The 16008-nt window shown below is 42.8% G+C and overlaps 1 protein-coding gene across 1 annotated transcript; it reads right to left on the bottom strand.

The window, feature by feature from the left end:
• Positions 1–1442: 1442 nt before the first annotated feature.
• PLEKHB2 (pleckstrin homology domain containing B2) lies at positions 1443–15191 on the bottom strand. The gene is made up of 8 exons (XM_079978687.1): positions 15058–15191; positions 12562–12607; positions 11308–11460; positions 10154–10256; positions 8562–8601; positions 6970–7059; positions 6516–6624; positions 1443–3581 (listed from the first exon to the last, which is right to left on the bottom strand). Exons 2-8 carry the CDS (start codon positions 12596–12598, stop codon positions 3445–3447), a joined length of 669 nt encoding a protein of 222 aa, XP_079834813.1. The 5' UTR covers positions 12599–12607; positions 15058–15191; the 3' UTR covers positions 1443–3444.
• Between the last annotated feature and the right edge of the window lie 817 nt (positions 15192–16008).

Raw genomic sequence — 16008 nt, 5'->3', positions numbered from 1 at the left:
ACCTTTTTACTCCCATATAATTCCACCAATTTAAATTGTGAGCTCAGTCACATTGATCATGTTAGATTGGCCTGTTCAGGATTTTAGCACAGATTATCCTATGCCTTTTAACTTTGTAAAAATGTCTTTATAACAGATTGTGCAAAGCCAGTATGAACAATTGTGACGGGTGCCAGCCCAAGCATATTTTGCTATCCCTTTCCTCCCCATTCATACCACCACAGTCAATCATTCCAACTCTTCCCTCCCCATAGGAGATTCCTGTGGCCTTTTTCATTTCTGCAACATTTCTGCCCCTGAAAGTAAGCCATAAAAGTTGACAGGCTTTTGTTTCTACTAAATAAGTTTCCATTTTGACAGTCTGTGTGCCAAAAAGCTGTTGTGTCTATCTCCAATATTTATGTAAGCAAAGCCCATCTCTCTCAATATTTTCTAAAATGGCTGGCAGCAATACCCTTGCCTGTCATAACCTGGGACATTGTGGCCACTGTGACAATCACAAGACCATTCCAATATATTCCTGGCTGAGTACATTCAGCTGGTCAGATGCTCTATTTGGCATTTCCTTCTGGATGAGAAGAGGGAGATTTGTAGGTAGGGAAAGATCATTTACCTAGTGCTGGTTTGAATCATGGAACAGATCAATACGGTTTGCTCTTAGGAAGTTTTCAGCAAGGTTTAGAAAAAAGATTCATTGAAACATCCACATTATTTATAACTCCCCCCTTTTCTTCCTGGTATTCTCAAAAGAAATAAGGAAGCCAACTGAATTAGCAAATTTTCCATCTACGCTGGCAACGTCCTCTGTACCTGAGGGAAAGCAGGCTAGCTTAGGGAGCGCAAACCACACAGAACACACAACTCTGTCCTCCAGCACTCTTGCTACCACTCCCTGCTCTCTCCAAGCATCTGTTCCCCAAAGCAGCTACCTTAGTTTGTTCAATAGTAGGGCTGGCCTCCAAGGGTGGTGTTTACAAGGCTATGTCTCCAGACTATGCCTTCTTTCTGCCACTTCATAGCAAATAATAACAACTCCTTGAATAATATTTGGAATTACGTGGCATGGGGAGGATAGTTGACACTGCACGTTATTTTACTCGCAATCATATGATGCAAAATCCAGATTTCTATCCAAGTTTTTGGAACCCTTCTTTAATATTGAGCTTGGTCAAGATTTATTTCCTGGTATTAATGCAAGATAAATGTGGAAAGATTTTATTTGCTTTGCAGTTTACTGAATTCATTTATCCAACAGGAGCATATGATTTAGCCGTTATATTTTAAAATCCAGCTAGTCGATGCCTTGTGTTCTTTCCCATTATGCCCATTACAATGTGCAAATAATTATTCAGGCAAAATGAAGCCCCCCACAGCTCCCAGTGTAGTTTTCTATGGTTATAACCAACTTGAACTTGACATCTTATCAAGGAATGACGAGTGTATTACATTTTTGACTTGCCAAAAGTTTGAAGACTACATTTATTTTTTTTCTCTCCTCACAAAGTAACAAATACAAAGAAAGGAGTTTTCTGGAAGTTCTACAATTCTGTACAGTACACATAATAGCACAGAAGAGATGGTCTTAAAATTACACTAGATAAATTACAAAATCAGAGCAGAAGCTAGTGCTGCTTTTAGTGTATTATCGGTTTCTTAGTAACTTACAAGGCTTCCAACATACTTGCCTGGGTATTAAATAAGAGACTGCAGACCTATTAAATAAAGCATCTTCAGTTCATACATTCTTCAGTTCACAGTACTGTCTTTTGAAATGTCCTAGACTGCTGACAGGGTTTTTAAAAAGCCACACTTTCAAATCCAACAACTGCTGGATGCAATAAGGTCCCCCTGTTGCATTTCAACAGCAGTTGCATAGACACACCCAAGGCAAACACTGGCATACAAGGTGTACAAGACCAATATTAAGACTTCCAGTACCATTACCTTGCCTTTGCCTCACTCACAATTCAGTTATCCCATTTAAATAGGAATGGAATGCATTCGGCTAGGGTTTGTCATTACGGCAGGTGGCACAACCCAAGTCCCCTTTGCTCGCTGCTGTTCAAAGCTTGCAGGTTCACCAAAGAACACAGCACAGCCTACAGACACTTGGAATAGTCTTGTGTAGATCTCAGATTTTAATAGGATGCACACGCAATGGATGGATAGAAATAGGTGTGCCTTTCTTTTTATTAACCTACACCGCTGAAAATAATTTCCAGGTGGGGATACTTGCTCATTTCTCTGTCCTCTCGCAGAAGTAGGGGTCTTACGTCTTTAAAGCAGTTAATTTAGCTGCAGAAGGAGAAGCACATACAAGACTGCAGCGTGCAACCAAAACAGAGGTATCTCTGTGTCTGGAAAGTAGAAGCCCTTGTTTAAAATAGTTTGTAGTTGCAGGTAAGAGAGCATAATTACTTTGTATAAATCTCAATACAGATTCAAAAGGTTCCCATATACCTAAACCAGTAAGTTAGACTTTGAACACATTTATCCCCAGTATGATCACAACACCTCCTACCACCTATTAATTCACTATCCTTCTACCTGCCTTAGCAAACGTTCCGGAGGCCTGATGTCCGCATGTTAAGCTTTCTTTCCGGCCACCGTTACCCTAAGGAACTGTTACTAGGATCTAAAGGAGGTTGCGGTTTCTAGGACGCTGGAATGGTTTGCATGGTAATCCAAACTCCTTTCTAGAAGAAATGTCAGATTTTTCTATTGCTTAGACGAGGGAGAGGGAATTTGAGTTCTCCATATTTTGTTGAACTCCCAACTCCTGCCAGCATAGCCACTGATCAAGGATGATGGGAGTTGTAGTCCAAGAGCATCTCAAGAGCCAAAGGTTCCCCGTCCCTGGTTCAGCCTTGGGAGGGACTTGTACAGTAAGTGTGCAATCCTTGTCAAGCTACTGAAATGCCAGAGCTCTCCCTTGAATACAAGAAAACATTCAATGGATCCCATGGCGTGGCTACTGAATCATCATCTTTGTCTTCTAGGAGTGCTAAGAAAAATATCGGAGTCAAAATCCCCTGGATTCAGAAATACCCACTTTTGTGCTCCCTTGCTTTCCAGTTAGCATTCTGAGGCAGTAGCTGAAGTAATTTTAACAAGATGGTTAATATTTGACTGTAAAAATGAGTCAACTGTGGCCATTTAGCCATCATTAGTAACACTTCATTGATATTACTGCTACTTACTTATCAATGCATAGAATCACAAACTCATCTGACCACGAGCCATTATGCTAATCACTTTTCAACTAAAGGGCACCTTTGGGACAGCTGGGAATTTTTGTTAACTACAATCTGCCTGTCATCAGCAAAAAGTACTACTAGAACCTATTGGAAAAAAATTTGGATTAAACTGAAGTACTTTGCAAATACATATTATTGCACACAGAAGACTTCAGGTCTCCCTTTGCTTTGTGGCTCCAGAGGGAGCCTAGAACACCCAGAACAACGAGCCCAGGGCCATTCCTGTTGCTGCTCCCGCAAGCATGCCAAGCGCCAGGTCCCCATCATTATCCCGGTAGCGCTCTCGAATGATGACATGATTCGCAGGAGGGTGGCCATAAGGACCTGGAAAGAAGAACACCGTGGGATTTAAATAGAAATAAAACTTGAAACTTATTGTGCCCTTTCATTGATCTCCTTAAAACTGGGAGGCCAACACATTCTGGACTCCATAAAAATGGAGAAAGGAAAGCCTTGCTGTTAATGTGGGCTAGATAGCTGGGTCTTTAAAAGTAAATGATTTTCAATTTCAGGGAACCTGAACGAACACACAGAGGAGATAATGTGAAGGAAGACTGATAAAAGCTGTGGGCGATGTCTACGTCGTACTCAAGTAACTCAATCCACTCATTTTTACTGAGTCTACTCTGAGTATGACTAACACTGCATTTCACCCAGTGGCTACATTCAGATATCATGTTCCCCAAGGCGAGTGTACACACACAAACAAATATGGCTCATTGCAGGGCAGTCCAACATGTGACCCAAGAGCCACCTGTAGCCCTCAAGGCCTTTTTGGACAGCCCTTGACAACATTTGACACTCCCACACCACAGCCCTTGCACCGCCTTCCCAAAACTGGGTAACCGAGGCACTAGGCCAGGCATGTCCAAAGTCCGTTTCGGGGGCCTAATCTGGCCCACCGGTCAGTTTAATCTGGCCCCTGTGGCAGTTTATTTCCTGGGGTAAAATCCTAAAAAAACCTTAACAACTTCAGTCCTTAAAAAAAGCTTAACAACTTCAGTCCTAAAAAAACTTTGGTTGGTTGGCCCTCACGGCCCTTCACATCACCAAATCTGGCCCTCTTTGAAAAAAGTCTGGACACAACTGCACTAGGCTTTGGAAAGGAAGGCATGAGGGCTTTGGCAGAGTCCCAGAGTCCTTCACCCTCCTTTCCCAAAGCTTAGTTAGAACTTTCCTAGAGGTAGGAGGCCTCTAGGACCCTGCCAGAGCCTTGCGCCTCCTTCCCAGAGCCTGGCACCTTGTTCACCTGGCTTTGGGAAGGCAGCGCATTGGCTGAGGTGGTGTCAAACTTTGGCCTCACTCCCCCTCTTGTGGCCCACTTGGTATGAAAAGTTGTAGCAACGTGGTTTAAAGGATCACATCTCAACGCTGTTATTGTGAGGGCACAAACCACTCATGCCAAAGAAGAGGAAGACAGGCCAGTCAAACCATAAGAACACATTCAAATACAATATAATCCATAAAGCAGCTGTCATATCACAGAAGCATATGATACAGGATAATTAATCAAACGTTTTTTGTCTTATACTATAGTTTCACAGTAGCACAGGCTGACCTAATAACACGGGTTTCTTTGCACATCAGCAGTGACAGTGTAAGAATACTCCAACCTTTAATGGAGGGATGGGGAATCTGTGGCCCTGGAGATGTTGCTGGACTACAGTTCCCATTGCCATGACTACTGGCCATGTTGACTGAGACTTATGGGAGTTGAAGTCCCAGAAACATCTAGAGAGCCACAAGTTTCCCAGCACAGATTTAATTACAATCTGGCACTGAAACTCCCTCAGTAACCTGAGCATGGGCATATTTTATGACCATAACTGACTTAAGCAATTAAATATGGCATATTTCTGATACAAGCAACCAGCAACAGAAGCCAAACATACTTAGCAGTGCAAAACTTTACATGTTTACTCAGGAGTACTCAGTCCCAGGTTAAGTGATCACAGGGTTGCAGTCAAAATGTTGCAGTTATTATTATTAATTTCATTCCTACTGAATTTATTATTAATTTCATTCCCTTCCTATGCAGCATCGCACAATATAATAAAACATATATAAAATAACTGCATATATAACAACAATTTCAAATCCAGTATGGTTATGGACTGGGATATAGTTCTTGTAGTCTAAGTTACCCTCTTATATCATGTTAATGCACTAGTAATGTACAAGTAAAGTACACGTCAAAAATTTGGGAGAGAAAAATACCATCAGAAGATGAGAATTATACCACTATCTCTTATGTTACATCCTCATTTTAAACCTTTTTCTACTTGACCAATATTATGATTTTAGGTCTGAGATAGGGAGGGAAATTATAAGTACCATATTTTTCCATGTATAAGACAATGTTTTTTGCTAAAAAAATTTAGTCCAAAATAGGGAGTCATTCTATACATGGAAAAATACGGTCCAGTGCTTCGGCTGCTCGTTCCACTTCTGCTTGGCACCTGCCATCTTCATGCCCTGCTTAACTCTGGTTCCTTTTCCTGCTCCCTATTGCTGCCTTGCCATCCTGTCTCCCTCAGCAGCAGCTAATTTGGACGAATTCCCCCCCAAAAAGCTCAACAAATTTGGGCAACCTCAGGTGTTTAAAACATTGATTTCTTTTAGCCCAGAGATGGAAAGAGGATGCTGTTCCAACCAAGGAAGTGTGGCTGATTCAACTGATGGTTTATGCCAAAATGGCAAAATTAATGGGTGTGTTAAGAAACCGGGGGGGGGGGGGGAGATTATTGAGTGGGGAATATTTGTGGAATATTTGAAAAACTATGGTATGCAACTAAGTGCATTGGTAGGGTTAACTTAAATCAAGCAGTTAAAAGTACTATTAAGATTAATTGTAGAATAATTAAAAAATGGAGTAAAGTAGAAAATGCAGTGTTAAAAATTTAAATAAGAGAAGACACCACAAAAGCAGGGAAGGGAAGTCTGATTTGTATTGGAAGAACAATATTGTAAAATCTGTATTTGTAAATTCTTGAATATTGTTTTCTTAATTTAGGGTTCAAAAATATAGGTATCATCTTATACATAGGGGAGTCTTATAAATGGAAAAATACAGCAAATGCATTATATATACTGAAGAAATGGTAATTTTAGGGTATTTATTCATTTATTGTTGAGTAATAAAATACCTTACTACCAAGGGGGAGGGGGTTGTGTGGGGGAAATACTGAATGCAAAACCAAACTGCAGAGTTCTGAATGTACTAAATCAAGTCATAGAAGAATAAATATTACCAGTTACCTTGGTTTGGATATTGATAGGGGATTGCATACGTCTGTCCATTAGAAGTAAAGAAGACCTGAGCCCCGGGTGGTGGATATGCGCCATTGTACTGTGGATAGCCATAAACCTGATGACATTGAGAACAATTGTTAGCAGTGTACATTGGAACCAAACATTCCTGAGTGCGGCATCCCATTCTCTTCACTTGAAACTGAAGAGGACACCTATACAATACGCCATGCTGTGATGGAAGATGGGCAAGGGTTTAAGACCTTTTACAACTAGATTCAACAAACTCAAGCAAACAGGTGCTGCCTGACATCACCAGCTCAGGTATGACACACCACCTGCTTCTTCAGGACAGGTGAAACCTGCTAGCTAAATTTTATGCATAGGTCACCTCACAAAATGCCCAATTTTAAGCAACTTGCACTAACCAAACTCTCCTTATATCATGTTTCCCATAGCTTACCTCAGGTGATGGTGTTGCATAAGCCGTGTACGGAGGAGGAGATGAGGAAATTGTATTGTCGTCATACATCACTTCCGAACCAATATAGGCCTGGACATGTTAACATAAAACACAGAAGCAGCTGTTCAAATTCTTCAGTTGCAATCACTGCAGATGGGAGCAGGATTGGATAAACGGAGCACTCAATAGGAAATTGAAATGAGGTTAGCATCTTTGGGAAATGCTGAGTTGTTGACTTACTGTACAAAATAGCATTACTGATCAACAATACTTAAACTGAGGAGTTTAACACACAATGCAGGGCAAAATGGAAAAGTACAGCCTTCCCACTCTGTTCCATGTCAGGTAGGTGAGAAGTGGGAAGAACATCAGACACAAGGCAAAGTGGAAAGAAGATGCCACTGTCGGAGGTAGAGGGAGAACATACCAAAATTACCAAGTTCTTAAAATTTCTCTGTGTTCTCTTTCCCTGCTCTCCAGCAGATGGCTTTGCTTCTAGCACACGAAAGGATTATTATTTTTGTTCACCCTGTGGATATGCGGCAGAAGAACCATGATGCCACTTTTATGTTCTGCAGAAGACAGCAGCAACCCTGACACAGATGGCTTTGCGGATGATCACCAACAGAAGAAGAAGAGTTTGGATTTGATATCCCGCCTTTCACTCCCTTTAAGGAGTCTCAAAGCAGCTAACATTCTCCTTTCCCTTCCTCCCCCACAACAAACACTCGGTGAGGTGAGTGGGGCTGAGAGACTTCAGAGAAGTGTGACTAGCCCAAGGTCACCCAGCAGCTGCATGTGGAGGAGCGGAGACGTGAACCCGGTTCCCCAGATTACGAGACTACCGCTCTTAACCACTACACCACACTGGCCACATTGTGTTTTTGTTCAAGCTGCAAAGAGCCCTGTTGAGTTGGCTTGACTTGCTCTCCTACCTTTTTAAGGATCAAGGGAGGGAGCTGGGATAGGTCTGCAGCAGAGATGAGAAGGCACCATACTTCTTGGACTACAGGGCCAGAAATGCATAGCAATTTCCACCAGCCCTGCTGGATTCTTTTCTGATTCCAGGAAAGAGCACGATGACAAGGGTGTGTGCCTGTGTATTAAGCAGAATCAGAGGCTGCAGCTTGTCTGCTCCCCTGGGGAAGCTACTTGCTCCAGGCATGCTAGGCGAGTGGCAAAGGGCATCTTTGAAGCGTTATGCATCATGTTGGGCGTAATATTTGACTTTTGTTCATTTCTGAAATAACTATCTTCCTAAAGATTCCTTCACTGGCTAACATGATCAAGAAATGGCTCATACAAGTTGGGCCTGTGATGATGACAGGAATAAGGCCAGATGACCACTGTGAGAACAGGATGCTGAACTACAAGGAGGCTTTGGTTTGATGCAGCAAGGTTCTTCCTAAGCTTCCTATGCACTTCTTACGCTTACTCCTTCCATCAGAACAAGAGAAGTGTGGGCCAAGGTACTAGCCACACAAAAAAGTACTCAAAAAAGAAATCTAAATGAAAGGTTATTTCTCTCAATGCTACTATTGCAAGCACACACACACACACACACACACACACACACACAAAACCCAACTTACCCCATTTGTTCTGGCATCCTGGAGAGCAATTTTCCAAGCTCTGTATAAAATATGAAGCAAACAGTGTAAAAAAAAAAAAAAAAGCATAATGGTGGAAGAATCACTAATATAAATTGTACCTCCATGTTAACAAGTTTAGAAAAAAATTGTAGCAACTTTTGTGAATATATAAACCTGGCAAGACTCAAGCATTCATAAGGGGACAATCGGACCAGAAATTATTAAAAGAATGGGGTTGTGCTAAAGAGTATATGAAAAAACATTGTTCTGGAGTAAGTATATTGGTATGTAATGAATGATGTGTTACAGGGTTAAAGAAAAAGAAAAATGGTGTAAAAAAGTACAAAGATAGACACAACAATTTAGTAAGAGTAAAATTTTTGAGGTCTTAGAACAAAGGAAGGAAGTCAATATGTGTATATGTATGTAATGACTAGATTAGAATGATGATAGGGTTTTATTTGTAGATGTGTGCTTTTTTGCTTTTTTGTGTTCTGTTTTTCTTTCTTGTTTGTATGGTTTTATTTTGGATTCAATGTTTGTGATTTTTGTTATAATTTTGCATTGCATTGAAAAGAAAAGAAAAAAATTTAGAAAAAAATTATAGCAACTATTCGTGGTGAAACTACATGGGAGGAGCATGATTAGAAGACCTTTTTTTACACAAAAAAAGTAGCTATGGTTGGGAATGCAATTGCAGAGGGAGAGAGTCTAACTAATGCTTTTGGATTTAGGTCAAAGTGTCTCCTCCCTCTCTCAATCCAAACTGGCTACTGAAGTGAAAAACAGCTGAGTTCAATGTCCTGAATCCATGTCTTCCCCTCAAGGACTAACAGCAAGCTTGGGGTACAATTAAAGCCAGGGAGCAAAGGGTTAAATCTCTCCAATCTAGCCACAAGACGTAGCCAGAAAACCCTTGGCTACAAGCTGTGGTTAAGGAGGAGAGAGCTTCAACCACAAGCCTGGGTTCAGGCAACATGCTAACCTGAAGGACCAGGAAGGAGCAAACTGCCTGCATTCTCCTCCAGCGCCCACAAGTTTGGCTTAATGTCATGGTTTGGCTTAGCACTACATGCAAATGCAGCAAAACAAATCAGAGTTTGCTGTTACATGCGAATGCAGACCATGTGTAGCCTGATGCTCAATCTGACGAGTCACTAGCCTAGAAAATAATCTGACCAGCAACAACAATTCCCTTTATCAGTATGCAAGAATAAAATATCCCCAAAGACATAAATCCTTGAAAGGCTATTAATAAGTGGAGGGAAATTGAACCATCTGTTAATAGGTGATAATCTGGAAAGGAAAAAGCAAAGATGCTCAGCTAAAGTCCTGGTGTGAAGCTGTCATTACACTCCCCCAGTTTCAAAAGGGATGGGGACAGTTAGTTATCTGACCATGATAATTAGCTCAAACATCCGCTTTGGGAAGTGAGCTAAGACGTGGGTCTGCTTCTTGCAGTTGGGAGAGTTGCAACTGTTTTGCAAAGCAACTCATTCAAGAACATATGGCACATGGCCGTCCATTATGCATACATGTCACTCTTTCAGAAGGGAAGGTCTTTTATTTTCAAGTAAGCAGAAGAAACTCACAAGCAGTCGTCAGCACTTTCTGCACAGAGGTTGAGCACTTTCCCATCACGGCAAATGATCTGCAGCAAGCAATCCCTAGGCTTCCCCTCTGGAGGCTGGAAACCTGCCCAAGAGAAAGGCGAAGTAAAAGAATGGTACTTCAGCTCCACGTGGCACCAAGCTAAATGCTTAATTCACTTTTAAACTCAGATCCTCCAAAGAGGCTTGAGTAGGCACATACAATGAGAAGCCTGATTCAGAAACTAAAGCAGAATCCTAAGCTTGACAAAAGGAGGAGACACACCCAAGCTCCACTTGATTTAAGGTATGTCACAAAGCCTTTGCTACAAAAAGGAACACCTAGAGGTGCTAAGGCTGTGCTGCAAGTTCCCAGGTCTTTCAGTTGCCCATAAAGGTAAAGGGACCCCTGACCATTAGGTCCAGTCGTGACCGACTCTGGGGTTGCGGCGCTCATCTAGCTCTATGGGCCGAGGGAGCCGGCGTACAGCCTCCAGGTCATGTAGCCAGCATGACTAAGCCGCTTCTGGCGAACCAGAGCAGCACACGGATATTTCTGGGTTAGCAGAGTCTGTAACCTGAAGTGTCTGTAACCTGAAGTGTCTGTAACCCGAGGTGCCACTGTATTTTGTAACATAATTCTTTTTTGCAAATAACTAGAATAAAATAAAATAGGTAGCTTTGCAAATAAGCTCCCTTCTCCCCTGCAAAGGACAAAACAAGAATATGCCAGTTATGTCCTGAGAAAAGGCGATGGGGATCCTCAGCATTTATGTTAAACCAAGTAGAATAAGGTTGTAATTCACTGCATGTATGGGAGCACTGGAAATGTGCATAGTGCCACATTGATACCATCACTGGTCATAGTTTAGCACAGGCATAGGCAAACTCGGCCCTCCAGATATTTTGAGACTACAATTCCCATCACCCCTGACCACTGGTCCTGTTAGATAGGGATGATGGGAGTTGTAGTCCCAAAACATCTGGAGGGCCAAGTTTGCCTATGCCTGCTTTAGCACTGTGAGAAATGGCTTTGTGAATTTAGAACCAAGTCTACATATAGTGGTAAGTCCTTCATATTTGTATTACAGGTGGCACCGAGCAGGTGTATGTATGCAGAGGGTGGGAAAGTTCAAATAAAAAGAAGATATTTGCACCTCGGCATTCATTTCCCACTCTGACGTTGATGCAGTCAACTTTCATGTGAATTCGATCCTCTAGATCCTGCCGATGTTGGTCGTCATAAAATAACAAATGGCCATGAGCCCACAGATCAAACCAGTTCTTCTTCCAACGCCTTAATATAGTACCTAAAAGGAACAGGGATCAATTGTTTTTTGAGAGGTCTAACTAAACTGTATCAAATTCCACATTGATTAGGTTGTTTGATATTTGTTTTGCTTTCAGTGATCGTGTTTGAAATGCTCTTAAACCAGAGTTCTCTGAATCTATAACAGAAGTAGCAAAGGCAATTAATGTCAAGGAAAAAGCTCCTACTTCTACTTCATAGCATCTATTTAATTTATTCTGACAAACCTTTAGCCAGACATCAGGCAACCAAAGAACCAAGCAGACATCTTTTTATTCATTTGGTGGCCAAAAATATTGCTTTTAAGGAATTTTGCATAAAACATTATTTGTTTTATGTCACCATAGCATGAAATTCACACACATATATACATAAAGTCCAAATATGATTTGAGTTTTTTCATGTTTTTCTGAAACAGACATGCTGAGCCAAGCCATGATCAGCATGAATGAACAAGACTGTAGTTACTCAGAGCAAAAACTGAAGAAGCTTCACTCCTCCCCAGGTGCTACTTCTGTTTTGCTATCCAGAGCTAAGCCATGATTTTGCTTAACATTGCATCCAAACCTGGGCTCATGGTTTGTATTGCTGAATACAAACCATGAACTTTAGTCAAGGTTGTCATTTTTGCTCCAAGCATCAACATGCTTGCTTGTCCTGAGTCGTTGCTTGCCTTAGCGTTGCATGCAAACAGAGTCATACTTTAATTCCAAACTACACAGAATGAAGGAGACCTAGAATTGGATTTCTGGTGTCTTGTTTTAATTAAACACAGCTAATTTAATCCAAGCAGAAGCGGGGTAGGGAGAGGGTTCCTGATTCCGAGTGTCATTCTCCCCCATTTGTGTTTTGAGGAGCGGGGGGATGCACATAGTCAGTTTCCTGGGGAAGGGAGAATCTTGATTGGGATATCAGCACAGGAGGAAAAACTCTCTCCCACTGCTCATGCTCAGGTCAAATTGTCAGCCTCAGTGGCTGCACATCACAGAAAATTTGATAAGATCCAGTCATGGATTTTCTACCTAATGTGTTGCTTGGCACCAAAACAAGTCAGGGAGGGGAGAGACAGAGAGAGAGAGAGCTGACAGAATCCATTACTCACTTTGCCGGAGCAGCCACCCACTTTTCACCAGTGCCATCTCCAAATGCTAGGGAGAAAAGAAAGACATCAGTGTAGCACCAGTGTGATGATACAGAAGGACTTTCTCTGTCTCTCTTTCTCCAAATGAGAGACAGGCTTCTTTACAAGGCAGAGGGTAGGGTATGTCTGTGTCTCTTGTGTTTAAAGTATATGGGAGGTGGGGGTCTCCAGACATACTGTACAGGGGTAGCAAATTTCGTGCTTTCCATATGTCGTGGACTGCTATCAGTATGGCCAATGATCAGGGTTGATGGGAGTTGTAGTCAAAACATCTGGAGCGCACCATGTTAGCTACCCCTCTTATAACAGTAATGTCTTGTTTAATTGGAGCTGCAGGTTGATCCTATCCAGGTTTACTCCAAAAGAAAGCCCACTGAGTTCAACAATACTAATGAAGCATGCCTGGGATTGCAGGTTCAATTGGAGGGAAAGGTACTCTGTGGGCCAATATAGCTGATAAGATACCAAAAAGTGATTCAAGATACCAAAAAGTGATTCAATTACAGAAAGAAAGGGACTTGCATTGAGAGACCAAATGCACTTTTATTTACAGATAAAGGATTAAGAAAAAATTCTTAAATCTTCCCATGGCGTTCAGAAGAATCTTCCCAGGAAGTAAATCCCATGGGACTTGTATCCACATTAACACATTTTTAAAAATTGTTCTAGGAATGGAAGTTCAGCTGCTGTGTTTACTACGTACATGAAAAGCTCTCTCTCTCTCTCGTTATGTACTGCATACCACATTTTGTCACAAATAATGAAAATAGCTGAAAATATAGTACTGGTTGTTGTTTTTTGCCCACTGTACTAGGTTTAAAAAGCCACTACTGTGATTATGAGATTGTTTTGTGAGGGCTTGAGCTTGTCCATAGGAGTGTATGGATTTCCACTAGGCAGAGCCAGGCCATGGATCCATCTAGCTCAGTAATGTCTACAGGGTCTGGCAGCAGTTCTCCGGGGTTTCAGCCAAAAGTCTTTCCCACCTCTGCACGGAGATGCCAGAGATTTTTCTCATATAAGGTGTGGGCTCCACCTCTGAATTACGGCCCTTCTTACTGAGAGTCTCCAGCAGGATTGTTGGATTGGGTCCTGCTACTAGAGGTTGTTTTCATCAGGAGATGCCAGGGACCAAGGCTGCAATCCTATACACACTTATCTGGGAGGGCCAGAGCAGTCCAAACTGCCTCCGTGCTGAGCAGAGGGCCCTGCCAGCTAAGCCGGCTTCCCGCTGACAACAGAGTGATGCAAGCAGTATTCCCGTGGCAGGGCACTCCCCCTTCCCCCAGCCAAATGGTCAGGTGGGCGTGCTGTCATGAGGAAATGACGCCACACCAAATAAATAAATCACATCTTCACTGTTACTCTAATCTGGAGACAAAGCTACCAAAGCAGTTCCCACCCTGCCATATTCTGTCCATATTTCAGCAGCACTTTCACACGCCGCCCAATTAACTGTGGTACAAACCAAGTTAGAAAAGAGAGCTCGACATCCCAAAGTGCGTTTTTTAGAGCAAAAATGACATCATCACCATTTAATTAAAAGCAGCAGTTTGACGATGAAACCATCTGTAGAGATGATGCTTTTGTTTTCTAGCAGGCCTCCCATGTCCTGAAAGCTGTCAATGTCCCCACCCCACCTCCAGTATGTTTAGTGAATGTGTTGCCCACCAAAGAATCCTGGAAAGCTTTCTTTACCCCCCTCACTGAACTACAATTCTCAGCACCCATAAACTATGGTTCCCGGGATGTTGTTTTTTGATGAGGTGGGGGGGGTGCTATTATACTACAAAGTACTTTATCGGCTTATTTTGTGCTCCTCGCACACAGGGGTCTATTTGACGAGGATCCTGAATTACATTCTGCTGTAAATTCCAGAATTAATCCACACTGCAGCTTGAAAGCACAATTGTGACAGCAGGGCGACTTTGAAAGGCGTTATCTCATAGCCGTCAACGTTTCCCGTTTTTTTTAGGGGAATTCCCTTATTTCGAATTGGATTCCTCGCAAGAAAAGGGAAAAGTTGACAGCTATGCGTTATCTTAAGAGCCCGCCACTCCACCCCAAAAAGGGCTTCGCTGACTGTCACTCAGACGACCCCCGCCCTGACTGAGCCCCCTTCTCCTCCGACGCTAAGATGGAAAAAGCAAGAAGAAAGCAGGAAGTAGAAGCACCTCAAGAAGCAAGCGGAGCGCTTCTCCGAGGAGGATAAAAGGCGAGGAGAGCGACCTAGACTGCGTGCACTTGTTACAGTCCTGGGGATTACAAAACACGGTGGCCTGACCTCGTTGGATTTGACCCCTGCTCGCCCAGACAAGCTGTAGCCGCCGGACCAGCTGCCCGCCCGCCCTCCGTCCCCGGCCCATTGCAAGATCCACACACCGCGCGCCGCCGCCGCCGCCGCCGCCCTTCGCTCTTTCCCGGGCAGAGGAGGAAACGAGCCCCGGCCCAGCCTACCTGTTACGCCTGGAAGCGACCGCGCGAGCCCCAACAATCCTCGCTTTCTTCTTATTCTTCCTTGTTGCTAAAAGGAGATCCAAGATCGCGCGCCCCGCCCCGCCCTCGTCTGACGCCAGACGGGTCCTATGATCATCCGCGTCACTCAATGTCTACTGCTCATGCCCGCAAGGGTCGATGGGAGTTGTAGTTTCTCAGAGCGGAAGGAGACGGCAGGGCAAATGTTTCATTAAAAAAATTCTGTATCAGCGTTCCCGCAGGTTTCCTCCGCCCCTATTACGTCTGTGTCAGTTCTGGAACAGTCCCTCCCCAGCATGCCAAAAAACGAAACTGCAGTTATGTTTATTTATATACAAATATCTAGATAAGGCGAAGCGTAAAGCGATATGGAAATATGGAATTGTGCGCGGTAGGCGGCCCGATCCTATGGAAATACGCTCGCAAGTAAAGCCCGCTTGTTTTAATCGGGGGCTGTCCCCTGGTGTTTAGGGGTAGGGATGGAGGAAGCTTTAATCTTCCAGATGTTGGTGGACTACAGCTCCCATCTTCTCCCACTACTGGCCATACTGATGGTTGGAATTCATCATCTGCGTGGCCACAACTCTCCCACCTCCCCTGCACACCTGATTTAGGATTGCAGCCTTGGGCACATAGTTGGAGGTGCCAATCCTGGCAGCGTCGTGCTTGTTGGAAGAAGTAGGATATCTAATATCTTCCAAGCAAGCAGGTATGCTGAAGTTTTGGTGTCAACCTCATCTTAAAGTACTATCACAAAATAGTAATAGTTGCATGTACATGTAGTCTCTGAATAGATACAACATATTACTGTACTGTATTTCTCACTCCAGATGGGTTGTACACTTTTCTATTCAAATAATGTTCATGAAGTACTATTATAATCATGAAATACTACTATTATAAAAAGTATTGTGACACCTTAAATACAAACTT

This window comes from Podarcis cretensis, assembly GCF_951804945.1.
Source record: "Podarcis cretensis genome assembly, chromosome: 5".
In the NCBI taxonomy this organism is placed as follows: domain Eukaryota; kingdom Metazoa; phylum Chordata; class Lepidosauria; order Squamata; family Lacertidae; genus Podarcis; species Podarcis cretensis.
Note: the sequence above shows the minus strand (reverse complement) of the source record. Positions and strands in the feature narration are given on the sequence as shown.